This window comes from Ochotona curzoniae, unplaced genomic scaffold (assembly GCF_017591425.1).
Source record: "Ochotona curzoniae isolate NIBS_2020 unplaced genomic scaffold, NIBS_Ocur_1.0 contig_4645, whole genome shotgun sequence".
Lineage (NCBI taxonomy): Eukaryota > Metazoa > Chordata > Mammalia > Lagomorpha > Ochotonidae > Ochotona > Ochotona curzoniae.
The window spans coordinates 1,711,015-1,727,344 of record NW_024466353.1 but is presented as its reverse complement, the minus strand read 5'-3'; the positions used below and the strand labels follow the sequence as shown (position 1 = coordinate 1,727,344).

Sequence of the window (16,330 nt, the reverse complement as noted above, 5' to 3'; positions counted from 1 at the left end):
AACCTCACACCAGTTTGGGATTTGAAGAGGCTCTCAACGGACGGGAAGCTGTTCTCTCTCAGTACCTGCTTTCCAAACAGCAACCAAGGGGGCCATCTGTCAGCTATCACGTTATCTGAGTGCGTCACAGCCTGGGGACACTGCCCCTCGGATATGGGTTTAGAAAGACCTCAGTGGAGGACAGTGGTGTAAGCTGTTCATTAGGCGTTGAAACAGTCAGTGGAGAAGTGGCTCCCATTGAGGCTCAGCTGGGTCACCCTGGGCTCTCAAAGGCCATGTGGGTAATCCTGCAAGCAGAGATGTGGTCCTCAGGGCCGAGACTTCCACAAAGCAGGGCTGAGATGCTTTCTAGAACATGTTGGTACTACAGTTTAACATGCCCAGGTCAGCATCGTGGTGCTGACAGGTTAAACAAGCGCCTGTGATGCTGGTGTCCTGTTGGAGTGTCCATTCGAGTTCCAGCTGTTCCACTGCCGATCCAGCTGCCTAGTGCATCTGGGAAGACAGGGAGAGATGGGAGCCTGCCAAAGCCCAGCAAGCGCATAGTGGCCATTTGGGGGACAAACCAGTGGGTAGAAGATTCCGTCTCTGTTTACGTCACTCCACCTTTCACAAAAACAAAATGAATCTTAAGAAAAACAAAAAAGTAGTTTATCACACTTTATTTTTTAAAAAAGTAAAGCCTGGGGAGGAGCACAATGGCTCAACTGACTAATCCTCCGACTGTAAGCGCCCACATCCCATATGGGAATTGGTTTGTGTCCCAGCTGCTCCACTTGTGATCCAGCTTCCTACTTAGAGCATGGGAAAGCAGTGGAGACGGCCCAAGTCTTTGGGACCCTGCACCCAGTCCTGGCTTTGGATCAGCTTAGCTCCATCTGTTGCAGTCATTTTAGGAGTGAACCAGGAGATGGAAGATCTTTGTTCCTCCTTTCTGCGAATCTGCCTTTCCAATAAAAGTAAATGAAGCAAGCAAACAAAAGCCAAGCCTGAGATGTGCAGTTCTGACCAGGGTTGAGAGGCACAGTGGCTACAGGCTGCAGATGATACTTGGAGGTCTCACGTTATCTTCCACGGCCACATTCCTGTCCCTGGCTCCCCACATTTAAACATGGAATTTTAGACGAAAAAAAAAGAAAACATCACAACAGCACTTACAGGGAAAACAACGTGATGTATGCTGAGTTCCCAGAAACTTTCCTAGCTTCAGTTCTGAGAATGCTGGCTACTCCTCACCCAAAACCCTCTCCTATCAATTGGACAATGATCACCAACCCTCTCCACACCCCAATGATGCCCTCAAACAGGGTCACTGTCGAAAGAGCTACTACTAAACACTCGCTGTGAGGCAGAAGGGAGCCGACCGACAAGGGATTTTTCAATCCTGCTGCAAGGGAAGTAGCCACAAACAAAAGGGAAAGTGACAAGCTCCTTCCCCAAATTAGCACCAAGGCTTTGTCCAAACAATCCGTACTGATCTCTATCTGGGCAAACACAAGCACAGCCTTTTTTGAAAATTGCAATGATTAAATTTTCATGAGTCCTTTCTAAACTAAGCTGTATTACAGAAACACACAGAAGTGCATGCATGCGTGCACACACATACCCTTAACCACTCCCACATACACACTCACACATACACACTCACAGCCAACCCCCACTCTCCTCCCACATACTCACACACATGCACACTCACACACACTCCCACATACACACTCACACACATTCTCACCCACTCCCACACATACATTCACACTCACATAACATTCTCTCACCCACCCACACCCACATGCCCACATGCACCCTGAAACCCAGGAAAATTATCAGCCTTGGGTGGTTTAATTGCATGCTCTTAATTTTTATTTCTGGAATTTGATGATGGGATTACTAAATTCCATTCCTGAGATTCACTTTCTCTTTTTATAAAACATCTACTTGAAAGGCAGAGAGAGACAAGCACACAGAGGCTATCTTGTACCTACTGATTCATTCCCCCAAATGCCTACAACTGCTGGGGCAGAGCCATGTCAGAGCTGGGAGACGGGAACTTGTTTTTGGTCTCCCAAATGGATGGTAGGGACCCAAGAACTTGGGCAGTTATTTTTGACTCTATAAGGTCTTTAAAATCCCTGCCTACATTTTTATTTTCTAGTATTTTCCTTAACCAGTTCCTGGGTGGGGAGGCCACCACAAATCCATTCTGGGTAACTCATTGTCCTCCAAGAAATGAGAGGCTCCCAGTTGAATGGTGACTATTGTACACACACACACACAGCACCACCCATCGATCATTCGGGATCCTCCTCTGGCTTCCTGGTCCTTAGCCTCAGGCAGGTGCAGAGGAAGCTTTTGGGGTGCTAAGAGTAACTGGACAGAGATAGAAAGCAACAAATTGGTAAATCGCTTCAAGGTGGGGGCAGGGAGGACAGGCGCAGGTCTTGGTCCCCAGGGCTGCCGCTGGGACTCAGGGTTGATGATGCGGCTGGGACACGGAGAGCCTCATCAGCCCAGGTTCTACTCTTTCTCCTCAATTCCCTTTCCATGAAACCAAATTCTTGACAACCCCTCCCCGCCGCCTTTCTATGCACATTTGATTTCTTCTGAAATCACGCTTGTTTGTTTTCATTCACTGGAAAGACAGAGGAGAGGCTGAGATGAGATCTTCCATATGTGGGTTCACTCTCCCAATGTCTGGAAACGGCCGGACCGGGCCAGGCCAAGCCAAGAACCCCAGGTCCCATGTGTGTGGCAAGGATTCCAGGAGCCAAGCCATTACCTGATACCTCCCAGGTGCACGAACAAGGAGCTAGGCACAAAAGCAGAAGCAGACCTCAATCCCAGGCCCTGCACTGTGGAATGCAGACATCCCTGAGGGCAGCTGACCCTGCTATGCACCTACCCCTCACGTCCACTCTTCGCTCACTCTTGGTACAGTGCACATGCCTTTCTGATTTTCCAGAATGCAGGAAACATTTCACAAGCCACCCTTCTACTTTGCCTGTTGAGGCTAGTTTGGGAGCTTGATGCTGGTCTGCCTGCTTCTGAGCTCCTGAGGTCCTGGGTGATGGATGCAGAGCATCAGCCCCATCACTTCCTGCCTCGGCGCCTTTCCTGCCCAGTCCACTGGAGGACCAGAACAAAGCTCTCCTTGAGGCAGTACACTTCCCTTGGGTTCATGGCTCTGTGTTTCCTCAAAAGTCTGCACCCTGTCCCTTCAGACATCATTCCAACAGGGCCACAGTCTCCTCAGTGCACAATGGTGTCCATAGCAGGATAGCTGTGGCCTCACATGACCCTTACCAACAGCTCCAGCGGGACCTCCAGTGAGCGGAAGCTCAGCTCCTCAAACCTCTGCTGAGCCCCAGCAGGATCCTGTTCTGGCATCCCCACACCACAGGGTGCACACCCTGACTGAGGGATGCATACCCTGACTGCAGGATGTACACCCCGATTGCAGCGTGCACACCCCCGACTGCAGGGTGCACACCCCCGACTCCAGGAGGTATACCCCTACTGCAGGGTGCACTGCAAGGGGAAAAGCTTGCTGGCCACCAAACACATTAGGACAGGAGGCCTAACCACCAGGCACAACTATCCAACAGTGGGTGGGGTTGGCAGATCACACACTGTGCTGGCACATGTAAACATCACAGAGAATAAAGCAGTCAACCTTGGGATGCTGCTGGCTCTGCAGAAGTATGATGATCACATAAGTATGATCATTAAATGCACACATTATATTACACATATTTTTGGCCTATAATCATGGTTGGAAAAAGTCCACATCTGTGGGACACGGTGCTGGCTCAACTGGCTAATCCTCCACCTCCAAGTGCTGGCATCCCATATGGACACTGCTTCATGCCCCATGGTTGCTCCACTTTCCATCCAGCTCCCTGCTTATGGCATGGGAAAGCAGTAGAGCATGGTCCAAATCCTTGGGATCATACACCCGCATGGGAAACCCAGAAGAAGCTCCTGGCTGCTGGTTTTGGATCAGCTCGCCTCCAGCTATTACAATCATTTGGGACTGAACCAGAGAAAATCTTTCTCTGTCTTTCTTTGTCTCTGTAAATCTGCCTTTCTGATAAAAAAAAAAATAAATCTTTAAAAAAATCTATGTCATTGACTGGATATGAACTGTACTACTGTAACAATATGTAGGAATTCAATATGGGGGGAGGGCTCTTTGGAGGGGCTGAGGGAATCCCAGAGCCTATGAAATTGTCATAAAATGAAAAAAAAGTCTATGAAAATTTTAGAATCAAATAAAAACATCCTTCCCTCAGGAGTACTGCCACTGATAGACAAAGGAAGGTGTTGGCTTCCTCAATTACAGAAAAAAAAAACCTAAGTCGTTGACTAAGCATCTTACAGCGATTATCTCCAACTCTGTGAGCTCTGTATTTCACAGATCTGAAGTCAAGACAGGCTAAAAACAAATCCATAGGAATGGGCATACAACCTGCTGGTTAGCATGCCAAGATTCTGCATCAGGGTCCTGGGGTAGGAACCCATGTGGGAGACCCAGGCTGGCTGGCTGGCTCCCAGCTTCAGCCCAGTCCAGCTCTGCCTGCTGCAGGCTTCTCGGTGTGAACTGGAAGACAGGGCTCTCTGCTTCTGCCTTCCCTTCCTCCTCTCACGTAAATCAACAGAAAATATAAACCACTGGATGTATGACTGCCTAGAAGCAGTAGGCTGCAGGGCATGGACCTTGGTAAACACTCAAGTGGTAGGCATAAGGTTGTTAGAGTAATTAAAAAAAAAAGATTTATGTATTTTAAAGGCAGAGTTGCAGAGAGAGAGGAGAGAGAGAAAGAGACTGGTCTTCATCTGCTGAATCACTATTCAAGGGTTGTAGAAGGCAGGGCTGTGCAAGATTAAAGCCAGGAGCCCAGAACCCCACTCAGTTCTCTCACCTGACATACTTTCCTTACCCAGAAGCTGGAGGGGGTTGGCGAGGTAGCAAGGACTCAAAATGGTGCTTGTGTGGACTATCAGCATCTCAGGCAGCATTTTAACTTGCTGTGCCACAATGCCAGCTGCTGAACTAAAAACACTAACTCAAGATGGATCAAAGATTCGAACTTAAGACCTGAGAGTATGACGATGTTGGAAGAAAAAGCAGAGGAAACACTCCAAGATACTGGTGTCCGAATGACTTCTTAGGGAAGATCCGGGCAGTCCCACTGTGCCCATCCCACTCCTCTCATTCACTTCTCAACCCTGTGCAGCTTTGGCTCCCTGTCCTACAACTCTACTGAGTCCATTCTCATTCAAGACAACTAACCATGCTCATGTTGTCCAGACAACGTAAATCTTGTTCAAAAAACTGTCAAGTATTTGCCAGGAAGATGCAAGAATACTTATGGGTGTGCATAGGCTGGGAAACACCAGGAACCTTAACAGGGGATTTCACTCATTCATTCATGGCCTTCCTGACCTCAGCGACATCAGTGCACAATTCCCCTCTTCGGCACCATCTTCCCCAAGACTTACTACCTCTTTTCACCTAGCTAACTCCTACTCATCCATCAACACTCAGGTTGGAAGGCATTTCCCCTAGGTCTTTCCTGGTACTTCACGCACATCCCAGCCCTGGAGGCAAAGTATCTTTCGCTCTCCCATGCATTAGCTCTGTTATTGCACCAACCAATATGTCTGACTTTTGTCCATCTCACCAAACAGGCTCCATGTTTCCCATTGACAGAAACATCTGAGCTACTTACTTTAACACCCTGTTCTCAAGTGGGATCCTCTTGAGCCATACATGTATGGCTACAGAACATTCGGGAAAGAAGGGGATGGATCTTTTGGTTTTCTAGCCTTTTCCTTCTCTTACCACACAGTGTAACTTGGGTCCTTGCATTGCCATGGTAACCAACAGTCTTGGAACACAGGCTTATGACAGTTGGACATCTAGCCGCTGAGCTGCAGCACGAGAAGGACCTGTGCTGTCTGCTTCAGGAGTGGGCAACGCCTCCTCCACGTGGGCAGCCATCAGAGCAGGGCGCCACAGTCTCTGTATATAGATGTGTGCTGTACCTGTGCATGTTGTGCACATGTGCATGGTGTGTGTTCTTCCATCCTCACTGGCTTCTGGGTCATCCCAGGAAAAGCTGCGCTGAAGAATGCCAGCAGGTAACGAGAAGACGGGCATGGGAATGGCTATAACCTTTCTGGAGAGCAATGTGGTGCCAACTGCCACGAAACTTTAATACACCTGTGATCTTTGTTTTTTTTTTTTAATCCCAACTACAGGAAAATAACCAGAGACACGGCCAGAGATCTAAGCACCGGGAACTTTACTGCACATTCACACCCACAGACCATTAATAAGCATCAGTGATCTTAACCATATACTGGTCACTGACAGGTGACTCCAAGGAGTCATGCATAACAGAGAAAATTCATAAATTTCATAATGAGGAAAATGTTTCATTTGAGAAAGTAAGTTTAAGCCTACACAGTAGCCATACATATGCTTATTGCACACTATGATATAAAAATGTAATAATCAGAGTTTCCACTGATGTGACATCTATATATGGAAGGGTGTGGGAACATACCTAGATACATACTTCATATACAAAGGAACAAAAGGGACTGTACGGAATTCCATCCCTCTCCCTGAAGGCTATCACTTCCACTGGACGGTGGAATCACGAGAAAGCCCTTCCATCAAGCCACTTCTCTGCATTTTCCTAATTTTAAACACATTCAGCCTTTTCTTCTGCAGCACACGCTCCTCCAACTGCAGTAACACACCAATAAAGGGAAGAATTGGGTGGAGATGCCCAGGACAGAGGGTTCTTCTACAAGGAAGTGATGCTTTTTTTTTTTTTTTTTAAGATTTGTTGTTATTGGAAAGTCAGATTTACAGAGAAAGAGAGACAGAGAGAAAGATCTGTCTGCTGGTCCACTCCCCAAGTGGCAGCAAAGGCCAGAGCTGAGCTGATCCAAAGCCAGGAGCCCGGAATTTCTTCCAGGTCTTGCACATGGGTGCAGGGTCCTGAGGCTTTGGGCCATCCTCGGCTGCTTTCCCAGGCCACAAACGGGGAACTGGTTAGGAAGTGGAGCAACAGGGATATGAACCAGCGCCCACACGGGAAACCAATGCATGCAAGGCACGGACTTTAGCCACTAGGCTACCACATCAGGTCCAGGAAGTAAATTTTTAAAGACACAGCAATACTTTTTTCTGCTCTTCATCAAAGATGGTAAAAACAGGATGACATTCAATGCAGGGAAACCCGAATAGAAAATAGGGTGTATGGTGACAGTGCTTAAGTGTCGTGCCTCTCCTCCCCAGTACCCACGTTTTTGTTTTGTTTCTCTGAAGCTTTCTGAGTCAAGGGAATCCTGTGACTTCCAGCCCTTGAACCATGGCGTGCTCCCAGCCCATCAGCGACTACAGTGACTCAGAAAACGACACCTCAGAATCCAAGTCCAACGTGAGCCTCTCTACAGGGTACTTCCCTTGTGAGGACGACTGCTACTCAGAGAGCACCGCCTGCACGGACACATCTTCCGTGGGTTCCTCCGTGCACTTGCTGCCTCCTATCCAGGGAACGTGGCAGACGGAAAGCACCAGGAGACGAATGCTGAGACGAGACCAAGTTCCCGACAACCCTGAGCAGTTCTGCAAGCTGAGCATTGCTACAGCCTGGGACATGGATGTGGACTCCGACCCTGAAGACACAACAGACTGGGTTCTAAGTGGTGAGCAGCAGTGGACAGACCAGTGTCCGGTAGAGAGTACAAAACGGACTCTCAGCAAACTGGGGAATCTCATGCAAAAGCTGGAGACACTCCTGGAAAATAGGAAAGATGATGAAGATAAGGACTCGGTGTTCCCCGCGGCTACTGAGGAGGAAGATTCCCAGGGGTCCAGCACCTCCCCACACCTGGCTCGGGTCAGTCCACAGGAACACAACTCCAGCCAAGACTGGGCCAGGCTCAAAGGCTCAGAAGCGAAAGATGCCACTCGATCCCCAGAGAACTCTCTAAGGCTTAGTGAAGATGAACTTGCTCAGGTGAGCATGAAGATGTCCCCTCAGGGAGATTAAGGGACAGGTATGGCATAAAACAGGTGCACTGCGTGGAGCCTTCTTATTGGTGGTGGGGAAAGGATGGGCCCCTTGGGTGCCTGACATAACAAGAGTGTGTGTTAAGAGCAAACCAAGGATTCAGGGTGCAGCTGGAGGGACAATTCTGAGGATTACAGAGTGACAGAGGAGGGAGAAGGACAGGACCAGACAAAAGGGCTAACAAATCATACCAAAACAGAATTATGTGTTCAAGCGTTGACGAGTATTATCACCATTCATTTGCAGTGAGTTTGTTCTGGGCAAAAGGATCTGAGTTTCCTACATAATTAAGTCCTGACTCCACCGCTGTCACAAGTGTACCTGATTCATCTTTTGCCTTCCTAGCAGAGGGCAGCCCAGGTGACCTGCAGCAGAAGGACAAGCATCTCACTGGAACAGCCAGAGACGGAGGGCACGCCCCGCGGTGCTCACACCTTCTTCTGCCTGCACTTTGGGAGGATCTTCCACTGGCTGAGGCAGCAGCTCTTTTCTCCTCTGCTGAGGCGAGACCGGCCCGCCAAGGTCGCCGGGAGCCCCCAGCAGAAGGCGCCGAGGAAAAGTCTCTGCTGTAGAAGCAAGCGAATCCAACCTCAAGACTTCCTCGAAGAAGGCTCCTGTGCATCTCTCAACGTTCTGTCAGCTCCTGTTGTACAAGCTCCATAGGTCCGCTTCCCCCGGTGAACAGAAGGGGTGCTCTTGTTCTCACATCTGTCAGAATCGCTCCGTCCTGGCTCCAGCTCAAGGGGCGTGCACTGTCCGGAGGGCTAACAAGTACTCTTGGGTAATTACAGGTAGCATTATGCTTCTTCAGCTGGAGATATTCAAAAATTCTCTCTCCTCTCCCCTCTTCTTCCGATATTTCATCCAACTTTATCTCCTTTCACCGTTCTATTTTATCCACTTTTCACAATGCGGTACAATTTGTCCGATCCCCATGTTGGTGTGGTTTTAGCTGAACTTCCTCAGAATGCAGCAGGTAGGAGTAGGCACTGAGAGTCCCAGCAAGCTCATTTCCACGGCTGAAGTCTCGGGAATTTCCCATCAACAACTCCGACTGTCCTGGAAGACCACACTGGCGCTAGTACACACTGGCTGGTTCTAGCATGCTCTGGCACATTGGTTGCAATGAGTGGCCCACTTAGGAGGAATGAGAGGTTTCGGGATGCTACTTAAGCACTCGAAGCCTCATTCATAAGGTGGGACAATCACCCCACCCCTGGGGCCGCTGTGAGAAATGAGCAATCCAGATCACTGCCCTTGCTATCAACCATTCTCCTGAGGATGTGCCCACGAGATGTGAGTCCCAGGACATCCACAAGGGAGAGTCTGAGTCAGTTTGCAATGAAACAGTTTTCCCAGCAGAAGCAATGTATTTAGCACAAAGTTATGGGCTGATGTTGACCTAACCAGATGCCTTTCCCAACCCATTCCACTGCGTTCTCGGAATTCCTCCAGAACTGTCATCAGCCTTTCCCCATGTTTGCCCTGACATTCCCTACGATGGACAACAACCTGATCCCTCGCTGCTCCCCCCACCGGCACCACTGTCACCTCCACCCACAGGCTGATTCACTGTCCCTTCCCCTCCCCCAGTTTTTAAGTTCACATGGAAAAGCATGAGTTTCCATAGTCTCCAATTCCTTCCTTCCCTCAATTTCCATGTGCTTATTAACCCCTTCATCTCTTCCTAGCCACCTTCCACAAATACTTAGCACAGAGAAGCACCAGATAATTTCTTAGCTTCCCCCCCCCAAAAGAATAATCTTTGAACTCAAGTGGTTTCTTATTTAAGAGAAAAACTATATAAACGCACAGTTATAAAGGGTCTTGTGCAATAAGAATGTCAAAGGTAGACAACGGAGTTAAAAGAACAGGCGGGTTGGGAAGCAGGGGTTGTGGCATAGAGGGTTAACTTGCCACTTGACATGCCTGCAGCCCATGTGGGTACCAGTTCAAGTCCTGCCTGTTACACTTCCAATCTAGCTCCCTACTAATGTGCCTAGGAAAGCTGCCAAAGACAGCACACATCTTTGGGCCCTGCTACCCATGTGGAAAACCCAGAAGCTGCTCCTGGCTTCCTAGCTTTGGACTGGCCATTTACAGCCATTTCAAGAGTGAAACACTTCTCTCTCTGCTCCCCTCTCTCCTTCTTCCCTATCACTCTCCTGTGTAATCTTGCCTTTCAAACAAATCTTAAAAATGAATAATAAATAAGCAAAGAGCAGGCATTTGGCATAGTGGCGCAGATGCTAGTTAATATGCACACATCCCATAATGGAGTGGCTGGGTTCTCGTTCCAGCACCAGCTTCTGACTTCAGCTTCTTGCTAAGGAAGACCCTGGGAGGAAGTCCGAGATGACACATGTCATCGTGCTCCTGCCACCCACATGGGAGACCTTGACTGAGTCCTTGGCTTCAGCCTGTCCTGCATCGGACACTGCACACCCGGGGAGTAAACGACAACAGCTCACTTGTGCACTCTTTCTCCCTCTGCCTCTCAATGGAGCTGTTCTGAAGCTATTAGCTGCTTGTTCAACTATGATCAGGTTCTAGGGTAGGCAGAATAGGCTAAGCCACAGTCTTGACACTGCCATTCAGTATGAGCACCGGGTCCTGTTCTGGCTATATCAATCCAGCTATCTGCTAGCATATCTGGGTAAAGCAGCAGACGATGGCTAATGCCACCCATGTGGGAGACCCCGATGGAGCTCCAAGGAAAACAGGCCCTCTGCTATCAGAGGTGGGGTTTCAGTAGACTCACTGAGGGCCAACCAGAAGTACTCACTTAGATAGCAGCTTTCGTATAACCTCTCATACAACTGCTGTAACTGCTAGACATACACCCAGCTCATTAAGCATCAAATGTTGGGATATAGTATGTCATTTCCCAGTGAGTTCTTCAACCATAAGGTTCGTCAAGCCCAGCTGCTTGAACTTGCTAGAGATCAACTGAATGATCCTTATTCTAGGAGCCAAACCAATATTGTAATAGAAGCCGAAACACGGTGTGAGAATTTACCAGGTAAATGCAGCGGTACTCACAGCTACCTCCACACACTGAACAGGAGGCTGCTGTATGTAAATGCATTCTAGACCATTTGTGCCATGCCAACTTCTTGCTCAGCAGAACCCCAATGAGAGAAAAGAAAAAGTGTGTAATTGCACCATGCCAATCAGAGGCTAAAAGAACAGATTGTAAATGCAGGACTCAGGATGCATTAGCCAAGTCTAGCTAATACAGTGTCGAAAATACCCATACCGAACAATGCAAAGAGGCAGGAGGCAAGTGAAGATGAACTCTCAGAGCGGTGAGACTCTTGCTTCAATATTAAAGAAGAGCTATGTTTACTTAGGAAGGACAGTTAATAGCGTCAAATATAGAAATCTTCTCTTTCTGAGATGCAAGGGAGAGGACCTAGGATGCAGGATGATCGCTAACTTCAAGATGGGTGAGTGGGTGTTATGTTGCACTGGCTGGACTCAATCTTTCCCCTAACATCTACTCCCTAATATCCAAACAAACAGAACAATGCTCTGCTTTCAGCCTTGAAATAAGATCCTCATCAGATAATACTCACTGAGTGAGCCAGTCACCAGTAGAGTGGGTACAAAGCCTTCAAATGAATTCCCCAAATGATTATTAGCCTAGATCACAAATTCTCCCTCCTACTAAACAATTTCCGCTTTATCCCACCTTTCAAAGGAGTCCCTTAGCTTTAATACCCATTTGTTTTCAATATAATATGCTTTATGGAAGGATCAACATATCTGTGTAGATTGTGGCTGTTGAAAGGAACTTTATCTCAAGACTAGAGAATTCTTTCAGTCCAGAAGAAAATCAGAACGGCTAAATAACTTAGTTTTTTTTTTTTCTCACCTGCATCAATAAAGACTTAGCATTTTAAGTGCAAATTTCCAAAAAAAGAGCTTTCTTTCTCACTCACTTGCTCTCTCTCAAAGAACCTGTCAGCAAATCTACTTACAAAATGAAAAGCAAATTCTTCATGCATCTTTCGGGCTATCATATATTTGGATGGTTGTGTTCCCTTTTCACTTTCATTGCTCCTCCTCTCATTTGTCTTTGGGGCTGAAATTTTTCTCCAAGCATGGGATGGGAATGAAAGAAGAGTATTTCTTCAGTGAAACAACTTCAGAAATTCAGTTAGCATCACCTTGCAACCACCAACATCATAATTGATCCACAGAACGCTGGAAAAGGCATGTCCAACTACTGATTGCCAGGGCCCAAGGCACGTACACAAGTTTCAAGAATCACCCCACCTGCTAGCTCTCCAGAGGATTCAGTACCGTCACCACAGCAAGGTCTGCGAACAACTTCTTAGCCAAGTGACTAAATTTGGTCTGGCTACCATCACCCACTTCGGCAAGAGAGTGGTTAGTCCCCACACTTGCTGGTGATGCTTAATTTAAACTGACTCACATGAGAACCAATGCCATGAAGAGTCTAAGGTGTAGGACGTCGCCCTCGATAGACTGCCTTAGACTTTACACAGGTTAATGTCAGGAAAACAAAAAAGGCAAGGAGACGGCGTGGTTCATAAGGGAGACTTAAGAACCATGTGGATGACAGATGTTCAAGGTTTTTGACAGAATCCTTCATCTCATCCACGAAGCAAAACAAAACTACAGTAAAATGACGCTGTTTGTAGCAGATGGAGAAATCTGAGTACAGAGGGCACATGAGGTCCTAAGCCTGAATATTGGCGGGATATACAAGGATACTTTACAAATGCTGTGGGAATGGAATTAAAAGATGCTTATTTTGATGAAAGGAAAGTCAATACCCTCAATAGTTGCATATATTCATTTTTGTGATGTTTTTTAAAGACCTCTCCTATGCAAAGATTTCAATTGGTTTTGCATGATGAGAAATTTACTTTTTAATCCTATTTTCCACAAACTTAAATATGGCTATGGGTAACAATGTTCTTAGCTAACAGGGAATTTAAGGTAAAATATTTAAAAGGAATGTATTATGATATCTGCAACTTCCAGATGGATTGGAAAGACAGAGAAAGAGGATCAAAAATAAAATCAGGATAATTATTTGGAGAAACCCCAATAATGGGAGAATTCAGATCATATTTGTTATACTATGTGCTTCTAATATTCAAGACCCATATTTAAAATAGAACATCTACTCTAAACAAAACTTTGATAGTAACTTTACTTTCATCCGGATCTACTCACGCATCCAAGCGCCAGGCTTTGGATTCCTAACCAACTGCAGAAAATGTTCAATCCCATAAGTTAGTAAATATTCCCCTTCAAGTTCCAAGTTTTAAAATGCAAATCGGACATGCTGAAAACAGACTATCAGAGGCACTGCTCTACAATGTGTAAGATTTCCAGAATTTATCTGGCTTCTGTTGAGACTAAAAGAATCTCCTTCCCTTCCCAGATAGGGGCCAGGTCCCCTGCCTGCTCCCAAGGCCACTGTCACAAATACAGGCCTGAATATTTCATATGCACCTGCAGAATAATTATTTGTACATTTTTTGTTTTCATAACTCAGAGACTAGTAATTCCTGTAAATTCCTTTCTTATTCTTAAAGAGTTATCTCTACTAGACATAGAAAGAGGGAGACAGAAAGAGATCTTTCATCTGCTGGTTCACTCTCCAAATGGCCTCAACAAGTAGGGCTGGGCCAGGTGGGAGTCAGGTGCCAGGATATCAAGCCAAGCCTCTCGCATGAGAGGTGGGGATCTAATACTGCATACCCTGCTGCCTCCCAGGGTTTGCGCTAGCAGGAAGCTAGAATCAGAAAAAGAGCTGGGACTACAACCCAAGTACTCCACGTAGGGTGTATGTGTCCCACACAGCATCTTAATCACCACACCACATGCTCTTCCAACACAGTTCTTAAATAAGACTTCCTGGTCTTAAATCCCAGGCCTGCACTTCCTGGAGAAGCCACTTAACCTCTCTGGACTTTCTCTTTTTCATCTACCCATCACACCCACCCCAGAGAGTAAGAGTGAGGAGTGAGTAGCAGCACCGGTCCGGTCCGTAGCACAGACCTCTCTGCTGGTGGCGGCTCTCACACAATCCCTGCATTTTTAGTACAGAATATAGCTCAAGGAGACCCCACAACAGGATCCTGATATCCGACATTACCCCACCCTCACTCCTCTCACCTAGACCACTGAGGGTCCTGCTCCAAGGGTTCCTGTTCCCAAGCTCTTGCTAATCCTGTGCCTTCCCCTCGGAGCAGTCCTAACCTTGCTTCCATCTGCTCTGTTCCATACCACATTCCAACGCACCCTCTAAAGCACGGGTGCAATGCAAGCTCCTTTGCAGAAAGGGTCTCGTGCTCTTTCGTGCCCAGCCAGCATGACATCCCCTCATGTGCAGAGAGCATAAGTTTTATCCCCAGGTATGTGGTAAACTTGCACTGCCGGGGATTTCCTGCCACACTCACTGGGATTACTTTGCGTATATCACACTTTGTAGCTGGGAAGCTGCCCACCTGCCTGGAATCCCCGCATTGCTCCTGAGGTTGGTATTCTCTGTCCTGATAATATCACTGGCAGTTTTGCAAAGATAAACTTGCTCTGTTGGCTCCCAAGGGAAAGGAGGGGATGGGGTCATGAGGCTAAGAGGTGTCTAGGCAGAGGGCGTGTGACTTCCTGCAGGGGTCACCCCCGGCCTCAGTGATGGTGTTTCCCATAAGGCACTTGCCACTCCTGTTTTTCCCTGCTTGATGGCTAGGTTTTAACTGTCCCAAACCCTTGGGACATCTGACCGAGTGAAAGGCCTCAGAAGCATACCAACACAGGTCTTGAAGAACTCAGAGTACCACTTTTCTAAGTAAAGTGCACATTCTGCTCGATCATTACTTGAGTAAGATCTCCAAGGTTTTAGAACACCTTGGAAATCACATTTTGTCATCCCCTGCAAGCAGGAGGTCACTTCTGAAGGGTGGTATTCTGGAAGCTTCTCTGCTCCGGGAGAACCAGCAGTGGGAATGCAGAACCCTGTCCCGCACCTTCTGACGCCGCTGAAGGTGGAAAGGATGCTTCTATGTGGAACCAAACAGTCATGCGGGGCTGCTGAAAGGCTCCCCAGCAAGCTGAGAGGCCAAGGCCATGAGGGAGAACCAAGTGCATCAGAAACCAAAGGCCTGGAAACTTAGATCCAAATAAAAATAGCACGAAATGCCTGGAACAGCCCAGAAAGACATCGGATGACCTTTCCTGAAGCATCTCGTTACATCACAGTATCAAATGGCCTAGCATCCAAAAGCCAGGCACATCGTGAGAGCTACTAAGGTAAAGCAATAAAGCAAATCACACAACTCACACAAGCTGAGCTGATGGCGCAAGTGAAAGGACAAAATAAGACAAAGATGGTTACTGTCCTTGGGGGACTGCGCTGGGCAGGCAAGGAAACCAGGACTGCTTGAATCGAGAAGCAGCTACGGTTTCTATAGACACAGCTCAGAACAGGATGGGTCTGGAGATGGTGTGGGTAAATCTTGCATGAGCAAGTGGCTACAAATCCTCATATGCCTAGCTGACGTCTCCCCCCCCAGCAAAAAGCTTCTGAGGGCTGGCTACAACAGACTGGGCGGCCTCCGGCCACGCAAGGAGCGCAGTGCCCAGCCTTGGGGTCCAGCCTCATCTCTGCAACTGTGATTTATGCAGCCTTGATCTACTGCTAAGGAGATCCTGACATCGCTCCCCCAACTTCTCCACGCCCAGCAGAGAGCTGAGACCCCGGTTCATTGAAATGCTTTCCTTGGAACCCATCACAGGAAACCGCAGAAGCACAAAGGACAAAATTGCCTTAGATTCGCATCTCATTTCTTTAAAAAAAAAAAAAAACTGTTGGAATTAAACACCTGTGAGCCATCTTAGTTGCTAAAGCCTCCTCGTTAAATATATAAATACCTGGTGATGAGCGAAAATCTCACTCGTCCAGTCCAGTGACAGCGCCGGCTCCGGCAAGCAAGCACGCACACACATACACAGATGACAGATTCAGTTACCGGCTCAACGTGTACAACCCTTCTCTCCTAATCCAGTCACGCTCCAGCAACCGGTCTCTTACAGAAAACAAGAAAGTCAGAGTCGCTGACTGACTGCCAGCTTACGGAGAGGTGAGAAGACACAAAAGCGACTGAGATTTAAAAGACGGCCGTGGCTTTGGCAAGGTATTCTGAGCAAGTAGCTGGCGGCAGCGCCTCTGTCTTCATCCACATCCAGAAGGAAGCGCC

The 16,330-nt window shown here is 47.6% G+C and overlaps 1 protein-coding gene across 1 annotated transcript; it reads left to right on the top strand.

Moving 5' to 3' along the window:
- The first annotated feature begins 7,385 nt into the window (after window positions 1-7,385).
- CUNH12orf71 (chromosome unknown C12orf71 homolog) lies at window positions 7,386-8,753 on the top strand. Its single transcript, XM_040987418.1, has 2 exons — window positions 7,386-8,036; window positions 8,436-8,753. Exons 1-2 carry the CDS (start codon window positions 7,386-7,388, stop codon window positions 8,751-8,753), a joined length of 969 nt encoding a protein of 322 aa, XP_040843352.1.
- Window positions 8,754-16,330: the final 7,577 nt, after the last annotated feature.

Bases quoted from the DNA above. Each gene is read 5' to 3' on its own strand.
- CUNH12orf71 (XM_040987418.1), top strand. From the start codon at position 7,386: ATGGCGTGCTCCCAGCCCATCAGCGACTACAGTGACTCAGAAAACGAC. The intron at 8,037-8,435 runs GTGAGCATGAAG...TTGCCTTCCTAG, and splicing joins GTGAAGATGAACTTGCTCAG to CAGAGGGCAGCCCAGGTGAC.